This window comes from Candoia aspera, unplaced genomic scaffold, assembly GCF_035149785.1.
Source record: "Candoia aspera isolate rCanAsp1 unplaced genomic scaffold, rCanAsp1.hap2 H2.scaffold_112, whole genome shotgun sequence".
Lineage (NCBI taxonomy): Eukaryota > Metazoa > Chordata > Lepidosauria > Squamata > Boidae > Candoia > Candoia aspera.
Genome location: NW_026948381.1, coordinates 1 through 17,634, shown reverse-complemented (window position 1 = coordinate 17,634; position 17,634 = coordinate 1). Strand labels below are relative to the sequence as shown.

The following is a 17,634-nucleotide window of genomic DNA, read 5'->3' as shown; positions in this document are numbered from 1 at the left end:
AGGTGAATAGCGGTATTGCTACACAATCCAAAGTTCCTCTAACATCAAAAGAAGGCTCTACCCCCTCCAGGCAAACATGCATCTGTTTCTCTGGACAGACACAGTTCTATTTGCGGGGTCCCCAAAAGATCAATCCTACTTTCTCTGGGACAGCTCCTCCATTGCCAGGATTGACAGAGAGATTTATGTGCAGTTGAATGGCTCCAAGTTCGCCAGACAGCAAACAAATGTTGCCGACCTTTCATCAATCTATTATCCCTCCAAATCTACTGAAGAGGAACCCTATTTAGCCACATTTCAAATCTTTCCTAGTAGAGTTTTTTGGTGACGCAAAAACAGGTTCTCTGGTTCTTCTATCATTATTGCCCGTTTATCCCTGAGATGGAAGAGGTGAACCTGTTACTTAGCCCTGGAAAAGTAGAAAGTGCAAGATGACACTCAGAACGGCTGGACTCTGACTTGGTTGTCCTTCAAAAGGGGCCATGAAAGGTTTCGAGAGGCTTTCAAGGTTCTCTAAAGAATTCTGTGAAGAATTTAAGAATTCTCTTAAAGAATTCTGTAAAGAATCTTCAAGAATCTTTCTTTATTTTCTTTATTTAATCTTTAAGAACCTTCCTTTATTCTCCAAAATAAAGCAGCCTTCCTGGCATCCGAGTGGTGTCTGTTTCTTAACCTGGCCTTGCTTGTAGGGTTGACTGGCAAGGAGCAAGGCAGGTGGGCCCCTAAACTCAGGAGTCCCACTGTCCCCTCCCCTGCACATTTCCCCTGTTCTGGAAGGGCCCCGGATTCCCATGCCACGAAGAGCCACTTCAGAAACCGCCGTGCACTTTGCTCTTCTCTATTCCTCCTCCCAGGAACCTTGAAGAAAGGGGGCAGAGCCCTGGAAAAGTGAGCTTCGTCCTCATCATAAGCAAGACATACCATCTACTGAATGATTTCGCATAAGATAGCATTTTATTTACATTTGTAAGAAAGATCTTAAGTGGTGAATTGGAAGTAGGGAAGGCCGCTGGCTGTTGGAGAGGAGGTTGTCTTGGATCAATCCTCTTGCAGATCCTCACTTAGACCTGTTCACTTGGCTGGCGACATTTCAGGGACACCTTGAAGGGGGAGGGGGATTGTGTGACCGCAAAGTGTGGTGTAAAATCTGGTGCTTGGGATTTATCTGGCCACAATAGCTGGAAGTTGCTTAGAATGCTGGTGAAGAAGAGGAAGAGCTCCATCCGGGCCAGGTTCTCCCCTAAGCAGACTCTGGGCCCTGAAACATCAAAGCAGAGGAGACAGAGGCGGCCATTCAGCCAGGTGAGGGCGCCAACCTTTTTCAACTCCTGGGCCTGTTTGGTTCTCTGCCAAATGATCCCAAACCTCCCCTGATTGCCCAAGTTGGTGCGGTTCTTTGTCTTCTCTCCTTCTCTAAAAGACTTACCTCGTTTGCCTCTATGCCGCCCACCTTCTATTGCTCTACTGATATTCTCAAGTCGACATTCACTTCTTTCCTCCCCCAGTTCAATTCCTCTTTTCTTGTTTGACTCTGACGTGTGCAGTTCAAGCATTTACCTGTCTCGTTCTTTCTCCATCGTGGAGGGAGCACAGTTCAGGCTCCCAGATGTAGAAAGGCTTAACTAATTCAGCCTTTCTTGTCCCAGTCCATTTTCTTCAATAAAGTTTGTTTATTGTTCTTTCAATCCTGCTCTTTCTGGCCCACAATAGTGATAATGTCCCAATTGCGGCAATTCTTGTGATCGGATCCCTCTCCTTGCAGTACAGCTAGTCCTCGTTTAGCAACCACAATTGGGACCGGCCACTCGGTTGTCAAAGGAAGCGGTTGCTAAGTGAAACCGCAACTGCGCTCATGATCCGATTTGAGCTTTCCTCTGCTTCACAGACCTGTGAAGGTTGTAAATACGAGGATTGGTCGCAAAGTTACTTTTAAATCACCCTTGTAACTGCAAATGGTTGCTGTATGAGGGCTACTTGTAAATACAGTTAGAGAAAACCTCTTGTGAGCATCTTGCTCGACAAAATCTATTTGCACTGAGGCAGCTGCTCAGAGCCAGACACAAGGATTGTCTGAAGGTGGTTCAGGAATTTAGCAGTTCCTTTGCTTTATCCTGTCCCACCATCTCCAAAGAGACATTCAGACAGAAAACCTCCCACAGTGCTTTCACAGACCCAGGTAATGATGCCCCCAGAGTGAATTCCACAGGCGTAAGGAAACATTTTTCAGCTGTTCTGCAATGACCGCATTCAACATGGTTACCTGATCTTTTTTCAACCCTGCCTTCATCTGGGACAGTGAATTATAGGCTGGGCCCAGGAGCTGACTTCCATAAGTCTCTAAAGAAAGGTTGGGGAGTTTGGGGTTCAGGATGTGGTGCACGAATTGCCACTAACAGTCTGTGTAAGATCGAGAGAGAAAGGGAGAAAAGAAATTCACCTGCTGAAAATGGCAAAAAGGCTTCTGGCTTCACAAACCCTCCCTTGTCATTCAGGAAGTTGGAGGGGTTGAACTCATTTGGGAACTTCCACTGAGATTCATCACAAAGGACAGAATGGATGTTGACAAAAACCGCCGTGCCCTGCACAAACCAAGACAAGTAGGTCATGTGGAAGAAAGCCCTCGTTGTCAGACGTGGCTCAGAATGCGACTGGCGGAGCCTTCAGACAGACCCCGCTGAGATGTGGTTGAGGAACAGCAGATGAGGGAGAGAAGGGACAGGGAGGACTTACGCATCAAACAGAGCTGAACTCGGTATTAGGGAAAAGGGGGGCAGGGACCAAGGCAGGAGATGTGGCAAATCCTACACCGTGAGCTATCACTCACGGTTTATAAGAACTGCTCAGATTTCAGAAATTGGGTGTATTGAAAGGTCCTTATAGAACAACACACCCACCCTCCCCGCCAACTATGCATTTTACTGAAGTATCTTCCTTCCGTATCAAATATCAGGATTTCTTTCAATTTCTCTCTCACTCTCTCTCTCTCTCTCTCTACACACACACACACACACACACAGACATATACTTCTCACATCGAACTGCTACAGATTGCCTGGAGAATCACTAACACTTCATGGTTCACATTCAAATGTTTCTGCTTTTACCTTGGGAATTTGGTATCCAAAAAGCTGTACATCTTTAATGGATGTATGGCCTACTCCAAGAGGAACAATACTTGAAATGCGTTGGATTTCGTGAATGACGGCGTTTGTGTAGGGCAACTTTCCTCGATCTTCATACTTCAGGCTTGCATTGTTTTCCAGAACAGTGTCTATTTCCTTCTGGCATTTCTCTGAGGAGCAAATAGCTCAGTTACCTTCTGGAAAACATTTCACTGACTCTACGTAGACGTGTTTGGTATACTTCCCAACCAGGTGCCCACCAGAAGTGATGAGACTGCAGCTCACTGAATTCCCAGCCAGGATACTGACTCCCTCCTTCCCATTTTATGTAATTGCTGAAGACTAGACAACTCGTGACCCTCTGGGTCATTGTTTCAGAGATATTTCCTCACCAGGTTCCTCAATGCCTTCAACAGTGGCAGCGCTTCCAATGCCCTGCCTTCACTGGAAAAGTTCTTAAAAATTCAGGGAGATACTCAGAGATGTCTCTGGCTTGAAAATAGCCCATGTCATTCATACTGAACTGTACAGCACAGTCAAACATCAGGAGCTGACCACAGGAAATGTTTAATGACATTTTGTACTATGTCATAAAACGTTTTATGATCATTTTTAGGTGATAAAATGATTTACAATATTTGCCAAATTTCAACCTCATGGGAGTCATGGGTCCCAGATTTTGGATGCATTCTGTAACTTTATTCACTTTGTTTGTGGGAAGCTGGCAGGGAGCATCAGAAATCTTCCTTCCTTCCCTTCCTCCCTCCTCCTTCCTCCCTCCCTCCCTCCTCCTCCTTTCCTTCCTTCCTTCCTCCCTCCTCCCTCCCTTCCCTCCTTCTGTCTTCCTCCCTCCCTCCTCCTTCCTTTCTTCCCTCCCTTCATCCCTCTTCCCTTCCTTCCTCTTCCTTCCTTCCTTTTCCTTCCTCCCTCCCTCTGTTCCTCCCCCTTCCTTCTTTACCTAATTATTTATTTCAAAAAATACAATCCAATCATATGTGGTGCTCTCATATAAAGAAACGTTTCTTTGGTAACTCAAACAGGGAAAATAGTGGTTGTTGGGTGTTGGTGAACGCTGGTGTGTCACCCCAAATGTGGTGGCATGTCACCTTTGACACACGTGTCATAGTCTGGCATCACTGATATATGTAACTATTACTATGGCTATTCAGGAGCACTGGTTCACAATTCTGTACCTTGGATCTCTGGGAAGGCCATCAAATAGAGCAATCCCCACTGAAGTGTCCCTGACGTGGTCTCTGTTCCAGCTGTGAGTAGGTCAGACAGTAAGACTCGTAGTTGCTCTTCTTCAAAACTTGAACCTTTCCGCTCTGCCTCTCGTCAGTAAAAAAAAAGAATGGAAATAGGATCTTTACCAAATATGTATTCATTTTGAAACCATTGAAAACAGAGGAAGGAAGAAGGAAGGAAGGAAGGAAGGAAGGAAGGAAGGAAGGAAGGAAGGAAGGACGGACACAGGACAGAGGAAGGAAGGCAGGAAGGAAGGAAGGACGGACGGAATGAAGGAAGGAAGGAGGGAAGGACAGACAGAAACAGGACAGAGGAAGGAAGGAAGGAAGGACGCACACAGGGGGAAGGAAGGAAGGAAGGAAGGACGGACACAGGACAGAGGAAGGAAGGCAGGAAGGAAGGAAGGACGGACGGAATGAAGGAAGGAAGGAGGGAAGGACAGACAGAAACAGGACAGAGGAAGGAAGGAAGGAAGGACGCACACAGGGGGAAGGAAGGAATGAAGGAAGGATGGACAGACAGACACAGGACAGAGGAGGGAAGGCAAGAAGGAAGGAAGGAAGGACGGACGGAATGAAGGAAGGAGGGAAGGACAGACAGAAACAGGACAGAGGAAGGAAGGAAGGATGCACACAGGGGGAAGGAAGGAATGAAGGAAGGATGGACAGACGGACACAGGACAGAGGAAGGAAGGCAGGAAGGAAGGAAGGGCACGGGGGAAGCAAGAAAGGAAGTATGGATGGACAGATACACGACAGAGGAAGGAAGGAAGGAAGGAAGCAAACAAGCAAGGAACCATGGACGGACAAAGGACAGAGGAAGGAAGGAAGCAAGCAAGCAAGGAAGCACAGACCCAGGGAAGGAAGGAAGGAAGGAAGGAAGGAAGGAAGGAAGGAAGGACGCAGGGGGAAAGAAGGAAGGAAGGCAGGACAAAGGGGGAAGGAGGGAAGGAAAGAGGGATGGACACAGGGGGAAGGAAGCAAGGAAGCAAGGAAGCAAGGAAGCAAGGAGGCAAGGAAGCAAGGAAGCAAGAATGGACAGATACAGGACAGAGGAAGGAAGGAAGGAAGGAAGGATTCACACAGGGGGAAGGAAGGAAGGAAGCAAGGAAGCAAGGAAGCAAGGAGGCAAGGAAGCAAGGATGGACAGATACAGGACAGAGGAAGGAAGGAAGGAAGAAAGGACAGACGGACACAGGAAGGATGGACGGACAGACACGGGGAAGGAAGGACGGAAGGACGGAAGGACGCAGGGGGAAAGAAGGAAGGAAGGCAGGACAAAGGGGGAAGGAGGGAAGGAAAGAGGGATGGACACAGGGGGAAGGAAGGAAGGAAGCAAGGAAGCAAGGAAGCAAGGAGGCAAGGAGGCAAGGAAGCAAGGAAGCAAGGATGGACAGATACAGGACAGAGGAAGGAAGGAAGGAAGGAAGGAAGGAAGGAAGGACGGAGACAGGACAGAGAAAGGAAGGAAGGAAGGAAGGAAGGAAGGAAGGAAGGAAGGAAGGAAGGAAGGAAGGACAGATACAGGACAGAGGAAGGAAGGAAGGAAGGAAGGGCACAGGGGAAGCAAGAAAGGAAGTATGGATGGACAGATACACGACAGAGGAAGGAAGGAAGGAAGGAAGGGCACAGGGGGAAGAAAGGAAGGAAGGAAGGAAGGAAAGAAGGAAGGACAGACGGACACAGGACAGAGGAAGGAAGGAAGGAAGGAAGGAAGGAAGGAGGAACATCCGGACAGAGACAGGACAGAGGAAGGAAGGAAGGAAGGAAGGAAGGAAGGAAGGAAGGAAGGAAGGAAGGAAGGAAGGACACAGGACAGAGGAAGGAAGGAAGGAAGGAAGGAAGGAAGGAGGAAGGAAGGAAGGAAGGAGGAACATCCGGACAGAGATAGGACAGAGGAAGGAAGGAAGGAAGGAAGGAAGGAAGGAAGGAAGGAAGGAAGGAAGGAAGGAAGGAAGGAAGGAAGGAGGAACATCCGGACAGAGACAGGACAGAGGAAGGAAGGAAGGAAGTAAGGAAGGATGCAAGGAAGCAAGGAAGGAAGGATGGATGGACACAGGACAGAGGAAGGAAGGAAGGAAGGAAGGAAGGAAGGAAGGAAGGAAGGAAGGAAGGAAGGAGGAACATCCGGACAGAGATAGGACAGAGGAAGGAAGGAAGGAAGGAAGGAAGGAAGGAAGGAAGGAAGGAAGGAAGGAGGAATATCCGGACAGAGACAAGACAGAGGAAGGAAGGAAGGAAGGAAGGAAGGAAGGAAGGAAGGAAGGAAGGAAGGAAGGAAGGAAGGAAGGAAGTATGGATGGACAGATACACGACAGAGGAAAGAAGGAAGGAAGGAAGGAAGGATGGAAGGAAGGAAGGAAGGAGGAACATCCGGACAGAGACAGGACAGAGGAAGGAAGGAAGGAAGGAAGGAAGGAAGGAAGGAAGGAAGGAAGGAAGGAAGGAAGGAAGGAAAGAAGGAAGGAAGGACACAGGGGGAAGGGAAGGAAGGAAGGAAGGAAGGAAGGAAGGAAGGAAGGAAGGACGGACGGACACAGGGAGAAGGACGGAAGGAAGGATGGACAGACGGACACAGGACAGAGGAAGGAAGGAAGGACGGAAGGAAGGAAGGAAGGGCAGAGGGGGAAGAAAGGAAGGAAGGAAGGAAGGAAGGAAAGAAGGAAGGACAGACGGACACAGGACAGAGGAAGGAAGGAAGGAAGGAAGGATGGATGGATGGACACAGGACAGAGGAAGGAAGGCAGGAAGGAAGGAAGGACGGACGGAATGAAGGAAGGAAGGAGGGAAGGACAGACAGAAACAGGACAGAGGAAGGAAGGAAGGAAGGACGCACACAGGGGGAAGGAAGGAAGGAAGGAAGGACGGACACAGGACAGAGGAAGGAAGGCAGGAAGGAAGGAAGGACGGACGGAATGAAGGAAGGAAGGAGGGAAGGACAGACAGAAACAGGACAGAGGAAGGAAGGAAGGAAGGACGCACACAGGGGGAAGGAAGGAATGAAGGAAGGATGGACAGACAGACACAGGACAGAGGAGGGAAGGCAAGAAGGAAGGAAGGAAGGACGGACGGAATGAAGGAAGGAGGGAAGGACAGACAGAAACAGGACAGAGGAAGGAAGGAAGGATGCACACAGGGGGAAGGAAGGAATGAAGGAAGGATGGACAGACGGACACAGGACAGAGGAAGGAAGGCAGGAAGGAAGGAAGGGCACGGGGGAAGCAAGAAAGGAAGTATGGATGGACAGATACACGACAGAGGAAGGAAGGAAGGAAGGAAGCAAACAAGCAAGGAACCATGGACGGACAAAGGACAGAGGAAGGAAGGAAGCAAGCAAGCAAGGAAGCACAGACCCAGGGAAGGAAGGAAGGAAGGAAGGAAGGAAGGAAGGAAGGAAGGAAGGAAGGAAGGAAGGACGCAGGGGGAAAGAAGGAAGGAAGGCAGGACAAAGGGGGAAGGAGGGAAGGAAAGAGGGATGGACACAGGGGGAAGGAAGCAAGGAAGCAAGGAAGCAAGGAAGCAAGGAGGCAAGGAAGCAAGGAAGCAAGAATGGACAGATACAGGACAGAGGAAGGAAGGAAGGAAGGAAGGATTCACACAGGGGGAAGGAAGGAAGGAAGCAAGGAAGCAAGGAAGCAAGGAGGCAAGGAAGCAAGGATGGACAGATACAGGACAGAGGAAGGAAGGAAGGAAGAAAGGACAGACGGACACAGGAAGGATGGACGGACAGACACGGGGAAGGAAGGACGGAAGGACGGAAGGACGCAGGGGGAAAGAAGGAAGGAAGGCAGGACAAAGGGGGAAGGAGGGAAGGAAAGAGGGATGGACACAGGGGGAAGGAAGGAAGGAAGCAAGGAAGCAAGGAAGCAAGGAGGCAAGGAGGCAAGGAAGCAAGGAAGCAAGGATGGACAGATACAGGACAGAGGAAGGAAGGAAGGAAGGAAGGAAGGAAGGAAGGACGGAGACAGGACAGAGAAAGGAAGGAAGGAAGGAAGGAAGGAAGGAAGGAAGGAAGGAAGGAAGGAAGGACAGATACAGGACAGAGGAAGGAAGGAAGGAAGGAAGGGCACAGGGGAAGCAAGAAAGGAAGTATGGATGGACAGATACACGACAGAGGAAGGAAGGAAGGAAGGAAGGGCACAGGGGGAAGAAAGGAAGGAAGGAAGGAAGGAAGGAAAGAAGGAAGGACAGACGGACACAGGACAGAGGAAGGAAGGAAGGAAGGAAGGAAGGAAGGAAGGAGGAACATCCGGACAGAGACAGGACAGAGGAAGGAAGGAAGGAAGGAAGGAAGGAAGGAAGGAAGGAAGGAAGGACACAGGACAGAGGAAGGAAGGAAGGAAGGAAGGAAGGAAGGAGGAAGGAAGGAAGGAAGGAGGAACATCCGGACAGAGATAGGACAGAGGAAGGAAGGAAGGAAGGAAGGAAGGAAGGAAGGAAGGAAGGAGGAACATCCGGACAGAGACAGGACAGAGGAAGGAAGGAAGGAAGTAAGGAAGGATGCAAGGAAGCAAGGAAGGAAGGATGGATGGACACAGGACAGAGGAAGGAAGGAAGGAAGGAAGGAAGGAAGGAAGGAAGGAAGGAAGGAAGGAGGAACATCCGGACAGAGATAGGACAGAGGAAGGAAGGAAGGAAGGAAGGAAGGAAGGAAGGAAGGAAGGAAGGAAGGAGGAATATCCGGACAGAGACAAGACAGAGGAAGGAAGGAAGGAAGGAAGGAAGGAAGGAAGGAAGGAAGGAAGGAAGGAAGTATGGATGGACAGATACACGACAGAGGAAAGAAGGAAGGAAGGAAGGAAGGATGGAAGGAAGGAAGGAAGGAGGAACATCCGGACAGAGACAGGACAGAGGAAGGAAGGAAGGAAGGAAGGAAGGAAGGAAGGAAGGAAGGAAGGAAGGAAGGAAGGAAAGAAGGAAGGAAGGACACAGGGGGAAGGGAAGGAAGGAAGGAAGGAAGGAAGGAAGGAAGGAAGGAAGGACGGACGGACACAGGGAGAAGGACGGAAGGAAGGATGGACAGACGGACACAGGACAGAGGAAGGAAGGAAGGACGGAAGGAAGGAAGGAAGGGCAGAGGGGGAAGAAAGGAAGGAAGGAAGGAAGGAAGGAAAGAAGGAAGGACAGACGGACACAGGACAGAGGAAGGAAGGAAGGAAGGAAGGATGGATGGATGGACACAGGACAGAGGAAGGAAGAAAGGACGGACACGGGGAAGGAAGGAAGGAAGGACAGATGGACACCGGACAGCAAGGAAGGATGGACGGAAGGAACGAAGGACACAGGGGGAAGAAAGGGAAGGAAGGAAGGAAGGAAGGAAGGAAGGAAGGAAGGAAGGAAGGAAGGAAGGACACGGGGAAGGAAGGAAGGAAGGAATGACGGATGGATGGACACAGGACAGAGGAAGGAAGAAAGCAAGCAAGGAAGGAAGGACAGACACAGGGGGAAGGAAGGAAGGAAGCAAGCAAGGAAGGATGGACCGACACAGGACAGAGGAAGGAAGGAAGCAAGCAAGGAAGGAAGGACAGACACAGGGGGAAGGAAGGAAGGAAGGACAGACGGACACAGGACAGAGGAAGGAAGGAAGGAAGGAAGAAAGGAAGGAAGGAAGGAAGGAAGGAAGGAACGGCACGGGGGAAGCAAGAAAGGAAGTATGGATGGACAGATACACGACAGAGGAAGGAAGGAAGGAAGGAAGGAAGGACCGAAGGAAGGAAGGAAGGAAGGAACGAAGGAGGAACATCCGGACAGAGACAGGACAGAGGAATGAAGGAAGGTAGGAAGGTAGGAAGGAAGGAAGGAAAGAAGGAAGGAAGGAAGGAAGGAAGGAAGGAAGGAAGGAAGGAACGGCACGGGGGAAGCAAGAAAGGAAGTATGGATGGACAGATACACGACAGAGGAAGGAATGAAGGAAGGAAGGAAGGAAGGAAGGAAGGAAAGAAGGAAGGAAGGAAGGAAGGAAGCAAGGAAGGGCACGGGGGAAGCAAGAAAGGAAGTATGGATGGACAGATACACGACAGAGGAAGGAAGGAAGGAAGGAAGGAAGGAAAGAAGGAAGGAAGGAAGGAAGGAAGGAAGGAAGCAAGGAAGGGCACAGGGGAAGCAAGAAAGGAAGTATGGATGGACAGATACACGACAGAGGAAGGAAGGAAGGAAGGAAGGAAGGAAGGAAGGAAGGAAGGAACGAAGGAAGGAACGAAGGAGGAACATCCGGACAGAGACAGGACAGAGGAATGAAGGAAGGTAGGAAGGTAAGAAGGAAGGAAGGAAAGAAGGAAGGAAGGAAGGAAGGAAGGAAGGAAGGAAGGAAGGAAGGAACGGTACGGGGGAAGCAAGAAAGGAAGTATGGATGGGCAGATACACGACAGAGGAAGGAAGGAAGGAAGGAAGGAAGGAAGGAAGGAAGGAAGGAAGCAAGGAAGCAAGGAAGGGCACGGGGGAAGCAAGAAAGGAAGTATGGATGGACAGATACACGACAGAGGAAGGAAGGAAGGAAGGAAGGAAGGAAGGAAGGAAGGAAGGAAGGGCACAGGGGGAAGAATGGAAGGAAGGAAGGAAGGAAGGAAGGAAGGAAGGAAGGAAGGAAGGAAGGAAAGAAGGAAGGACAGATGGACACAGGACAGAGGAAGGAAGGAAGGAAGGATGGATGGATGGACACAGGACAGAGGAAGGAAGAAAGGACGGACACGGGGAAGGAAGGAAGGAAGGACAGATGGACACCGGACAGCAAGGAAGGATGGACGGAAGGAATGAAGGACACAGGGGGAAGGAAGGGAAGGAAGGAAGGAAGGAAGGAAGGAAGGACGGACACAGGGAGAAGGAGGGAAGGAAGGATGGACAGACGGACACAGGACACAGGAAGGAAGGAAGGACGGAAGGAAGGAAGGAAGGGCACAGGGGGAAGAAAGGAAGGAAGGAAGGAAGGAAGGAAGGAAAGAAGGAAGGACAGACGGACACAGGACAGAGGAAGGAAGGAAGGAAGGATGGATGGATGGACACAGGACAGAGGAAGGAAGAAAGGACGGACACGGGGAAGGAAGGAAGGAAGGACAGATGGACACCGGACAGCAAGGAAGGATGGACGGAAGGAACGAAGGACACAGGGGGAAGGAAGGGAAGGAAGGAAGGAAGGAAGGACGGACACAGGGGGAAGGAAGGAAGAAAGGACGGATGGATGTACACAGGGCAGAGAAAAGAAGGAAGGAAGGAAGGAAGGAAGGAAGGAGGAATGTCTCGACAGAGACAGGACAGAGGAAGGAAGGACAGAAGGAAGGAAGGAAGGACACAGAGAGAAGGAAGGAATGATGGAAGGATGGACAGACGGATACAGGACAGAGGAAGGAGGGATGGACGGAAGGAAGGAGGGACGGAGGGACACAGGACCGAGGAAGGAAGAAAGGACGGACACAGGGGCAAGGAAGGAAGGAAGCAAGGAAGCAAGGAAAGAAGGATGGACGGACACAGGACAGAGGAAGGAAGGAAGGAAGCATGGACAGACAAACGACAGAGGGAGGAAGCAAGCAAGCAAGCAAGGAAGGATGGACACAGGGGGAAGGAAGGAAGGAAGGATGGACAGATACAGGACAGAGGAAGGAAGGAAGCAAGCAAGGAAGGAAGGACGGACAAAGGGGGAAGGAAGGAAGGGAGGAAGGAAGGAAGGATGGACAAACAGACACAGGACAGAGGAAGGAAGGAAGGAAGGATGGAAGGAGGAAGGAAGGAAGGACACAGGGGAAGGAACGAAGGAAGAAAGGATGGATGGACGGACACAGGACAGAGGAAAGAAGGAACAAAGGAACGAAGGAACGACACAGGGGGAGGGAAGGAAGGAAAGAAGGAAGGAAGGAAAGAAGGAAGGACAGACGGACACAGGACAGAGGAAGGAAGGAAGGAAGCATGGACAGACAAACGACAGAGGAAGGAAGGAAGCAAGCAAGGAAGGAAGGATGGACACAGGGGGAAGGAAGGAAGGAAGGATGGACAGATACAGGACAGAGGAAGGAAGGAAGCAAGCAAGGAAGGAAGGACGGACAAAGGGGGAAGGAAGGAAGGGAGGAAGGAAGGAAGGATGGACAAACAGACACAGGACAGAGGAAGGAAGAAAGGAAGGAAAGAAGGAAGGAAGGAAGGAAGGAAGGAAGGAAGGAAGGAAGCAAGGAAGGGCACAGGGGAATCAAGAAAGGAAGTATGGATGGACAGATACACGACAGAGGAAGGAAGGAAGGAAGGAAGGAAGGAAGGAGGAATATCCGGACAGAGACAAGACAGAGGAAGGAAGGAAGGAAGGAAGGAAGGAAGGAAGGAAGGAAGGAAGTAAGTAAGTATGGATGGACAGATACACGACAGAGGAAGGAAGGAAGGAAGGAAGGATGGAAGGAAGGAAGGAAGGAAGGAGGAACATCCGGACAGAGACAGGACAGAGGAAGGAAGGAAGGAAGGAAGGAAGGAAGGAAGGAAGGAAGGAAGGAAAGAAGGAAGGAAGGAAGGACACAGGGGGAAGGAAGGGAAGGAAGGAAGGAAGGAAGGAAGGAAGGACGGACGGACACAGGGAGAAGGACGGAAGGAAGGATGGACAGACGGACACAGGACAGAGGAAGGAAGGAAGGACGGAAGGAAGGAAGGAAGGGCAGAGGGGGAAGAAAGGAAGGAAGGAAGGAAGGAAGGAAAGAAGGAAGGACAGACGGACACAGGACAGAGGAAGGAAGGAAGGAAGGAAGGATGGATGGATGGACACAGGACAGAGGAAGGAAGAAAGGACGGACACGGGGAAGGAAGGAAGGAAGGACAGATGGACACCGGACAGCAAGGAAGGATGGACGGAAGGAACGAAGGACACAGGGGGAAGAAAGGGAAGGAAGGAAGGAAGGAAGGAAGGAAGGAAGGAAGGAAGGACACGGGGAAGGAAGGAAGGAAGGAATGACGGATGGATGGACACAGCACAGAGGAAGGAAGAAAGCAAGCAAGGAAGGAAGGACAGACACAGGGGGAAGGAAGGAAGGAAGCAAGCAAGGAAGGATGGACCGACACAGGACAGAGGAAGGAAGGAAGCAAGCAAGGAAGGAAGGACAGACACAGGGGGAAGGAAGGAAGGAAGGACAGACGGACACAGGACAGAGGAAGGAAGGAAGGAAGGAAGGAAGAAAGGAAGGAAGGAAGGAAGGAAGGAACGGCACGGGGGAAGCAAGAAAGGAAGTATGGATGGACAGATACACGACAGAGGAAGGAAGGAAGGAAGGAAGGAAGGACCGAAGGAAGGAAGGAAGGAAGGAAGGAACGAAGGAGGAACATCCGGACAGAGACAGGACAGAGGAATGAAGGAAGGTAGGAAGGTAGGAAGGAAGGAAGGAAAGAAGGAAGGAAGGAAGGAAGGAAGGAAGGAAGGAAGGAAGGAACGGCACGGGGGAAGCAAGAAAGGAAGTATGGATGGACAGATACACGACAGAGGAAGGAATGAAGGAAGGAAGGAAGGAAGGAAGGAAGGAAGGAAGGAAGGAAAGAAGGAAGGAAAGAAGGAAGGAAGGAAGCAAGGAAGGGCACGGGGGAAGCAAGAAAGGAAGTATGGATGGACAGATACACGACAGAGGAAGGAAGGAAGGAAGGAAGGAAGGAAAGAAGGAAGGAAGGAAGGAAGGAAGGAAGCAAGGAAGGGCACAGGGGAAGCAAGAATGGAAGTATGGATGGACAGATACACGACAGAGGAAGGAAGGAAGGAAGGAAGGAAGGAAGGAAGGAACGAAGGAAGGAAGGAACGAAGGAGGAACATCCGGACAGAGACAGGACAGAGGAATGAAGGAAGGTAGGAAGGTAAGAAGGAAGGAAGGAAAGAAGGAAGGAAGGAAGGAAGGAAGGAAGGAAGGAACGGTACGGGGGAAGCAAGAAAGGAAGTATGGATGGGCAGATACACGACAGAGGAAGGAAGGAAGGAAGGAAGGAAGGAAGCAAGGAAGCAAGGAAGCAAGGAAGCAAGGAAGGGCACGGGGGAAGCAAGAAAGGAAGTATGGATGGACAGATACACGACAGAGGAAGGAAGGAAGGAAGGAAGGAAGGAAGGAAGGGCACAGGGGGAAGAATGGAAGGAAGGAAGGAAGGAAGGAAGGAAAGAAGGAAGGACAGATGGACACAGGACAGAGGAAGGAAGGAAGGAAGGATGGATGGATGGACACAGGACAGAGGAAGGAAGAAAGGACGGACACGGGGAAGGAAGGAAGGAAGGACAGATGGACACCGGACAGCAAGGAAGGATGGACGGAAGGAATGAAGGACACAGGGGGAAGGAAGGGAAGGAAGGAAGGAAGGAAGGAAGGAAGGAAGGACGGACACAGGGAGAAGGAGGGAAGGAAGGATGGACAGACGGACACAGGACACAGGAAGGAAGGAAGGACGGAAGGAAGGAAGGAAGGGCACAGGGGGAAGAAAGGAAGGAAGGAAGGAAGGAAGGAAGGAAGGAAAGAAGGAAGGACAGACGGACACAGGACAGAGGAAGGAAGGAAGGAAGGATGGATGGATGGACACAGGACAGAGGAAGGAAGAAAGGACGGACACGGGGAAGGAAGGAAGGAAGGACAGATGGACACCGGACAGCAAGGAAGGATGGACGGAAGGAACGAAGGACACAGGGGGAAGGAAGAGAAGGAAGGAAGGAAGGACGGACACAGGGGGAAGGAAGGAAGAAAGGACGGATGGATGTACACAGGGCAGAGAAAAGAAGGAAGGAAGGAAGGAAGGAAGGAAGGAAGGAGGAATGTCTCGACAGAGACAGGACAGAGGAAGGAAGGACAGAAGGAAGGAAGGAAGGACACAGAGAGAAGGAAGGAATGATGGAAGGATGGACAGACGGATACAGGACAGAGGAAGGAGGGATGGACGGAAGGAAGGAGGGACGGAGGGACACAGGACCGAGGAAGGAAGAAAGGACGGACACAGGGGCAAGGAAGGAAGGAAGCAAGGAAAGAAGGATGGACGGACACAGGACAGAGGAAGGAAGGAAGGAAGCATGGACAGACAAACGACAGAGGGAGGAAGCAAGCAAGCAAGCAAGGAAGGATGGACACAGGGGGAAGGAAGGAAGGAAGGATGGACAGATACAGGACAGAGGAAGGAAGGAAGCAAGCAAGGAAGGAAGGACGGACAAAGGGGGAAGGAAGGAAGGGAGGAAGGAAGGAAGGATGGACAAACAGACACAGGACAGAGGAAGGAAGGAAGGAAGGATGGAAGGAGGAAGGAAGGAAGGACACAGGGGAAGGAACGAAGGAAGAAAGGATGGATGGACGGACACAGGACAGAGGAAAGAAGGAACAAAGGAACGAAGGAACGACACAGGGGGAGGGAAGGAAGGAAAGAAGGAAGGAAGGAAAGAAGGAAGGACAGACGGACACAGGACAGAGGAAGGAAGGAAGGAAGCATGGACAGACAAACGACAGAGGAAGGAAGGAAGCAAGCAAGGAAGGAAGGATGGACACAGGGGGAAGGAAGGAAGGAAGGATGGACAGATACAGGACAGAGGAAGGAAGGAAGCAAGCAAGGAAGGAAGGACGGACAAAGGGGGAAGGAAGGAAGGGAGGAAGGAAGGAAGGATGGACAAACAGACACAGGACAGAGGAAGGAAGAAAGGAAGGAAAGAAGGAAGGAAGGAAGGAAGGAAGGAAGGAAGCAAGGAAGGGCACAGGGGAATCAAGAAAGGAAGTATGGATGGACAGATACACGACAGAGGAAGGAAGGAAGGAAGGAAGGAACAAAGGAACGAAGGAAGGAACGAAGGAGGAACATCCGGACAGAGACAGGACAGAGGAATGAAGGAAGGTAGGAAGGTAGGAAGGAAGGAAGGAAAGAAGGAAAGAAGGAAGGAAGGAAGGAAGGAAGGAAGGAAGGGCACGGGGGAAGCAAGAAAGGAAGTATGGATGGACAGATACACGACAGAGGAAGGAATGAAGGAAGGAAGGAAGGAAGGAAGGAAAGAAGGAAGGAAGGAAGGAAGGAAGCAAGTAAAGGCACGGGGGAAACAAGAAAGGAAGTATGGATGGACAGATACACGACAGAGGAAGGCAGGAAGGAAGGAAGGAAGGAAGGAAGGGCACGGGGGAAGCAAGGAAGGAAGGAAGGAAGGAAGGAAGGAAGGACAGATGGACACAGGACAGAGGAAGGAAGGAAGGAAGGATGGATGGATGGACACAGGACAGAGGAAGGAAGAAAGCAAGCAAGGAAGGAAGGACAGACACAGGGGGAAGGAAGGAAGGAAGCAAGCAAGGAAGGATGGACAGACACAGGACAGAGGAAGGAAGGAAGCAAGCAAGGAAGGAAGGACAGACACAGGGGGAAGGAAGGAAGGAAGCAAGCAAGGAAGGAAGGACAGACAGAGGGGGAAGGAAGGAAGGAAGGACAGACGGACACAGGACAGAGGAAGGAAGGAAGGAAGGAAGGAAGGAAGGAAGGAAGGAAGGAAGGGCACGGGGGAAGCAAGAAAGGAAGTATGGATGGACAGATACACGACAGAGGAAGGAAGGAAGGAAGGAAGGAAGGAAAGAAGGAAGGAAGGAAGGAAGGAAGGAAGGAAGGAAGGAAGGAAGCAAGGAAGGCACAGGGGAAGCAAGAAAGGAAGTATGGATGGACAGATACACGACAGAGGAAGGAAGGAAGGAAGGAACAAAGGAACGAAGGAAGGAACGAAGGAGGAACATCCGGACAGAGACAGGACAGAGGAATGAAGGAAGGTAGGAAGGTAGGAAGGAAGGAAGGAAAGAAGGAAAGAAGGAAGGAAGGAAGGAAGGAAGGAAGGAAGGAAGGAAGGAAGGGCACGGGGGAAGCAAGAAAGGAAGTATGGATGGACAGATACACGACAGAGGAAGGAAGGAAGGAAGGAAGGAAGGAAGGAAGGAAGGAAAGAAGGAAGGAAGGAAGGAAGGAAGCAAGGAAAGGCACGGGGGAAACAAGAAAGGAAGTATGGATGGACAGATACACGACAGAGGAAGGCAGGAAGGAAGGAAGGAAGGAAGGGCACGGGGGAAGCAAGGAAGGAAGGAAGGAAGGAAGGAAGGAAGGACAGATGGACACAGGACAGAGGAAGGAAGGAAGGAAGGATGGATGGATGGACACAGGACAGAGGAAGGAAGAAAGGACGGACACGGGGAAGGAAGGAAGGAAGGACAGATGGACACCGGACAGCAAGGAAGGATGGACGGAAGGAACGAAGGACACAGGGGGAAGGAAGGGAAGGAAGGAAGGAAGGAAGGAAGGAAGGAAGGACGGACGGACACAGGGAGAAGGAGGGA

General features: G+C 50.7%; 1 protein-coding gene across 1 annotated transcript; it reads right to left on the bottom strand.

The window, feature by feature from the left end:
• Positions 1–932: 932 nt before the first annotated feature.
• Positions 933–4,480, bottom strand: LOC134507258 (putative inactive cytochrome P450 2G1). The gene is made up of 4 exons (XM_063317769.1): positions 4,316–4,480; positions 3,105–3,292; positions 2,438–2,579; positions 933–1,258 (listed from the first exon to the last, which is right to left on the bottom strand). The coding sequence occupies exons 1-4, from the start codon at positions 4,335–4,337 to the stop codon at positions 1,062–1,064; spliced, it is 549 nt and encodes a 182-aa protein (XP_063173839.1). The 5' UTR covers positions 4,338–4,480; the 3' UTR covers positions 933–1,061.
• Positions 4,481–17,634: the final 13,154 nt, after the last annotated feature.